General features: G+C 38.1%; 1 protein-coding gene across 8 annotated transcripts in view; it reads right to left on the bottom strand.

Annotated features, from left to right (window-relative positions):
• nfixa (nuclear factor I/Xa) overlaps positions 1–6529 on the bottom strand; it is a 189875-nt gene that overhangs the window by 34930 nt on the left and 148416 nt on the right. For all 8 annotated transcript variants that reach the window (XR_007427942.1, XM_049469463.1, XM_049469469.1 and 5 more), the window contains 3 exons: positions 3189–3251; positions 1523–1597; positions 1186–1306 (listed from right to left, as the gene is read on the bottom strand). Coding sequence is in view for 7 of the 8 variants with exons in the window: in XM_049469463.1 (XP_049325420.1) it covers positions 1186–1306; positions 1523–1597; positions 3189–3251 (259 nt within the window). In the remaining variant the exon portion in view is untranslated. The remainder of the gene's footprint in view (positions 1–1185; positions 1307–1522; positions 1598–3188; positions 3252–6529) is intronic.

Below are 6529 nucleotides of genomic sequence, written 5' to 3'. Positions count from 1 at the left end.
GCATTTAGGTTCAACTTTAAATATGTTTTCAGATCTGCATTAATTCTGTCCGTATTTGTGTTTTGGCTTATACTGCAATTTAATGACATCACATCCTCTTCTGGCCTATAACTCATCATGTCAATGACATCATTTGCACTTTTGGCTTAGATTTCATTAACATTAAAACCTGCTGTGGTTTAGAATGTATATGAACTTATAAAAAGTAAAGATATCACAGAGTGTTTTGGATTATAACTAGGGCTGCAACTAACGATTATTATGGTAGTCGACTAATCTGCTGATTATCTATTCGATTAGTCGATCATTCGCGATTATTTCAATAGAAACAGCTGAACATGATATTTAAAAAGCATTTAAATGTCTGGATGTTTTTTTTAAGTGGAAAGTACTTATATTTAGTAAGTAAATATATAATCTGTTGTGTTTAGACACTTTTGGAGTGAGAAAGTTTCCCATCACCCATTGCGCTTCTGTCCCCAGCACTTTGTGTCATGCAGGACTGTTATAAATTAACGATTAGTCGACAATTAAATTTGTAGTCGACAAATTTAAATAATCGACATTATCGATTATATCGACTAATTGTTGCAGCCCTAATTATAACCCAATGACATCTGGGTTAAACTCTACTCAATGGCATCACATCTGCTTTCAGATTAGAATTCAATGACATCACAGACATGACATCAAAGTTACTCTACTTTGAATTTAATTCAACTACAGACTCTTTTGGATTAGATCTCAGTGACATCACATCTTCTGTCCATAAATTGCATTAATTCTGTCCATAGAATTCCTTCAATGCCATCACATGGTTTAGCCCATAATGACATCACAAGTTCTTTTGGAGTATAACATTCGCTGACATCATAGAATTCTTTTAATTAGGTTAAACGTCAGTGAAATCACAGAGTACTGTGATTTATAATCCAATCTGATGTCATCAGAGTGACATCACAGTGACATCCCTCACTCGTGTGGTTTACCAGGCCTTCTGTCTGTAACCTGTTTGAATTCTGTCTATATTATTATTACTTTTTTGGTTTAAAATTTAATGACATTAAATGACAATATGACATCATATGATTTTCCAGGTTAAACCACAGTGATGTCACTTTTTTTTTTGGCTCAAAAATCAGTGACATCGTGGAAGAGTGTGTGTATTTGTGTCTGAGTGGGTACCTGGTAGACGGCGGTGATGTCAAGGACCGTCGGCCCAGGGCAACTTGGTTGATGTTGTAGTAACCAGGACTCTCCAGGTCAGCCAATGAAAAATTAGGACCTGACGCCGTGGCAACCGGGGCTGAGGAGAGAGGGAAAGATAAATAGAAGGAAATCATCAGTATTAAAACTAATCTAAATGAATCTTAATACTAAAATAATGTGCTTTCCAGAAAAGTATAAACACATTAATCAACATTTATTTACTCTGTGTGTTTACTGAGTGCAATTTGACCACATATGTGAAAGTCAAAACCGTGTGTGTGTGATGTGTGTGTGTGTGTGTGTGTGTACTCACTCTGTGACACTCGTACTAGTTCGGCTGCGTTCCAAACCCCCGACGTTACAAAGCAATCCTGGAAGCTCAAATGTCCTGCAGGAGGAAATTACGAGGGTTTAAAACTCAGTGACATCATGGACTCCTCTAGCTTTACAACTTAAAGGAGAACTCTGGTGTAAAATGGACTTTTGTTGTAGCAAAACATGATAAAAAGTACTTATCTTAGATGAATAGCACACCTCCGCTCTCCCACAGCGTTCCGAGATCCAGAAATTTTAACAGTTTGTCCAAACACCCTTCAGACTGGGTGACACGGGGCATAATTTACCCTGATAAATCGCTTTTTCCACCGTTATCCAGCTCAAAGTAGCTCCACACCTTACTAGAATCCGGAGAGCCCTGACATTTAAAACGATGCATTAATAACTTAAAAAGTGCACAAGAAGCTCATTAAAACATTGTTTACATCCCATAATGCTAGCTTCTGCTGATAATAACATAGACATATATATATATATACATAGATTCCGCACAGCGTAGCAGCCAGCACCAGGAGGCAGCCTATGCGGAGTCTATGCAAATATATGTCTATGTTATTATCAGTACAGTGATGGCGGTGCTCTGAGCTGAAGCTAGTAGCATTATGGGATGTAAACAGTGTTTTTTTATAAGCTTCTTCTGCACTTTTTTTTATAAGCTTCTTCTGCACTTTTTTTTTAGGTTATTAATGCCTCGTTTTAAATGTCAGGGCTCTCCAGATTCTAGCACTGAGGTGTGGAGCTACTTTGAGCTGGATAACAGTGGAAAAAGTGATATATCAGGGTAAATTATGCCCCGTTTCACCCAGTCTGAAGGGTGTTTGTTGGACAAACTGTTAAAATTTCTGGATCTCAGAACGCTGTGGGAGAACGAAGGTGTGCTAGTCATCAAAGGTAATAACTTTTTATCATGTTTTACTGCAACAAAAGCCCATTTTACACCAGAGTTCTCCTTTAATGACATCACATATTCTTCATTCTTCTAGCTGAGAACTCAGTGATGTTATAGGCTGTTTGCAGCTCAGTGACATCACAGATTAGATTATAACACAATGAAATCATATACTCTTTTGGCCTAGATCTTAATGACATCACAGACTTTCCTAGTTTAGACCTCTATGGCATCACAAACTCCTATAGCCTAGAGCTACCTCTGTGACATCACAAACTCTTATTCTGTCACTGTGACTTCACAAACTACTTTGGCTTGGACATGAATAACAACACAAACTCTTTTGGCATAGAACTCAATGACATCATATACTCTCCAGGTTTTTAACTTATTGACATCTTAATGACACTGTAGACTATTCTGGTTTGCAACTCAATGACATCACAGATTAGATTCTAACACAATTACATCACACATTCTTCTGGCCTCAGACTTACTGTAATTGTCTTTGTAAATCACAGACTCTTTTAGCCTGTAACTTAATGACCTCAAACCCTCTTCTGACATCACAGACTTATTTAGCATAGAATCTCAATGATATTATTGACTGTGCAATCTAAGAACTTACTGACCCTCCAATTTTTTTTTTTGCAATACTCTTTAATGACATCACGTGCACATAGGGTTTAGGCCTCAATGACATCATAGCAGCTTCTGGCTTAGAACGGTGAGCTTCTGGAAGGTCTGATCTTACCGTTTGGTGGGGGTTTGATGTCTGAGTCTGCTTGCTGGCTGGAACTGTCTGATTGTCCTGATTCTGTGTGAAAGAAAGAGAGAGAGAGAGAGAGACAGAGCGAGAGAAAGAGAGAGAGAGAGAGAGAAAGATTAGATACTTTAATTTGGTCAGAAAATGCATTTGGGACTTTGAAATAGTTACAGATTTTCATTAGAGCAATGGCACTGTACAAGAAAACGAGCGAGTGAGATAGACAGAGAGAGAAAGAGAAAGGGAGAAAGAGAGAGAGAGAGAGAGAGAGAGAGAGAGAGAGAGAGAGAGAGAGAGAGAGAGGAACTATGTGTAGGTGTGTATCAGTCGCCCATAGGTGATAAAGGAAGATGCCAGTGAATGCCAGCAAAATTCGATACAGTGTGGTGGAGATTAGGATAGAGAAGAAACACACACACACACACACACACACACACACACACACACACACACACACTTGCATAAAACAAAGAGCCACCAGTCTTCCAGAGTCTAAATACTACAAACAAGAAAACGAGTGAAAGTGAACTACAGTCTAATCTCTCTCTCTCTCTCTCTCTCTCTCTCTCTCTCTCTCTCTTTCTTTCTTTCTTTTGCTCTCTCTCTCTTTCTCTCCCTCCAGAAACCTGGCAGCCATGTTAGTGTTTGGCAGCCATCTTAGCACTGGCGGTGCAGATGCATTCCTACTAGCTGACGGCACAAACACACACTACACACACACACAAACACACACACACTCTTGCAAAATATAAACAGTGTTACACTATGACCATTATTAAAATATACCATCTAACACGGAACCCCATAACTCCACAGTTCAGTCCACATTGACTGTCTACATTGACCTCCATTCAGTCCGGTTCAGTCCAGCTCGGTCCATCTGCTGCTCTGGGCTCTGATTCAGGATCAGCTGAGTCCGGTAACACTCAGTTTCAGTCAGGATGGAGAATGGTGTTCATTTATCTGGTTGTATAAATCTTCAGTGTGGGACAGTGATGGTAACGCATGATAACTGTGTGTGTGAGTTAAAGCTCTGTGTGTGTGTTCAGGGCTGTGTAATTCATGCTTTATTACAGTTAATTAACTGTTAATGCAATATTAGTCTGAAACAGAACTGACTGAAACGAAACTGATCGAAATGAAAATGACTCAAATGAAACTAAAATGCAACTGACTGAAATGTAATTGTCTCAAATGGAACTGACTCAAATGAAACTGAAATGGAACTGAAATGGAACTGATTCAAATGGAACTGAATGGAACTGACTGAAATGTAATTGTCTCAAATGGAACTGACTCAAATGAAACTGAAATGGAACTGACTCAAATGGAACTGAATGGAACTGAAATGGAACTGACTCAAGAGGAACTGAAATGGAACTGACTGAAATGGAACTGAATGGAACTGAAATGGAACTGACTCAAATTAAAACTGAAATGGAACTGACTCAAATGGAACTGAATGGAACTGAAATGGAAATGACTCAAATTAAAACTGAAATGGAACTGACTCAAATGTAACTGAAATGTAACTGACTGAAATGTAATTGTCTCAAATGGAACTGATTTAAATGTAACTGAAATGAAACTGACTGAAATGAAACTGACTGGAATGGAACTGACAAAAATGGAACTGACTCAAATGGAACTGAAATGGAACTGACTAAAATGGATCTGAAATGGAACTGACTCAAAAGGAACTGACTTAAATTAATCTGAAATTAAACTGACTCAAATAGAATTGACTAAAATGGATCTGGAATGGAACTGACTCAAAAGGAACTGACTTAAATTAATCTGAAATGGAACTGATTCAAAAGGAACTGACTTAAATTAATCTGAAATGGAACTGACTCAAATAGAATTGACTAAAATGTAACTGAAATTGAACTGGCTCAAATGTAACTGAATCAAAATAATCTGAAATGGAACTGACTGAAATGGAACTGACACAAATGAAAATGAAATGGAACTGACTCAAATGGAACTGAAATGGAACTGACTCAAATGGAACTGACCGAAATAGAATTGACTAAAATGGAACTGAAATGGAACTGGCTCAAATGTAACTGAATCAAAATAATCTGAAACGGAACTGATTAAAAATGAAACTGGTACAGAAATGATTGAAAATGGAACTGACTGAAACAGAACTGAGAGATTTTGGCTGAGATACAGCTGACTGACACGGAAACAGAAAAGTAGAGCTGAGTGAACTGACTGAAACAGAAATGACCAACTAAAATGGAACCTAAAATAATTGACTGAAATATATCTGGGGACATAGAACCATAGAACAACGGTGACTGAAAGAGAAGCGATTAAACTGAGAGAATCTGATCTGACTCTACTGGTGTAAGGGACTGATTGAAATAGAACTGGATCTGGATCTGGATCCGGATCTGATGGAGGTGATTGGGGGGTGATGGTGTAACTGATACTCTGGTGATGACGTAGTTACACAGCTCAGACAGTAGAGGGCACACAGAGTCTCTTACACACACTCCTCTACTGACTTTTAACTGTAAATATCTGCCCTCTCTCTCTTTCTCTCTCTCTTTCTCTGACCCCCCCTCTCTGTCTTTTTCTCTCCATCCCTGGCTAAACTCAGTCCAAACCCCAACTGGGTTTGGCTTAAGAGGTTTAGTGTTGTGTCGCTAAACATTCTGACCTTTTTTTAATCTGTAATGCGCTTAAAATGTTCCGAAGCGCTCTAATCCCCATGTACTTCCCCAACACAGCTGTTTCTCACACTGCTTTCACTGGACATTTTATCTCCGCTCCCGCAGGAGTTGCTCTTTATTAAACGCAGGTTTTCTGCGCTGGTGACTAATTTCTGGATTAAATTCATTATTTATTTATAGCCTACCATTTATTATTTTTATTTTTTTTCTGTAATTAAACAGTAAATGTTGTAGGAAGAATCACATCATGTGAGTAAAAGTGCTCCTCAGCTTTTAGCAACTGGATTATACTCCAGATTATGGATATGAATTAAGGCTGCTTTAACTTTGCTTAGAATGGAAAGGGATGGATTAATCAAATACAGCTCTGGAAAAGAATAAGAGCACTTCAAAATGATGAGTTTCTTTGATTTGACCAAATTGAAAAATATAATCAAGAGGAAGATGGATGATCACAAGCCATCAAACCAAACTGAACTGCTTGAATTTTTGCACCAGGAGTGAGCAAAAAGCATAAAGTTATCCAAAAGCAGTGTGTAAGACTGGTGGAGGAGAACATGATGCCAAGAAAACTGTGAATAAAAAAACAGAGTTATTCCACCAAATATTGATTTCTGATTGTTTCCATTTCTCATTTTCTGCAAA

The sequence above is a fragment of the Astyanax mexicanus genome, chromosome 21 (assembly GCF_023375975.1).
Source record: "Astyanax mexicanus isolate ESR-SI-001 chromosome 21, AstMex3_surface, whole genome shotgun sequence".
Taxonomy (NCBI): Eukaryota; Metazoa; Chordata; class Actinopteri; order Characiformes; family Acestrorhamphidae; genus Astyanax; species Astyanax mexicanus.
Note: the sequence above shows the minus strand (reverse complement) of the source record. Positions and strands in the feature narration are given on the sequence as shown.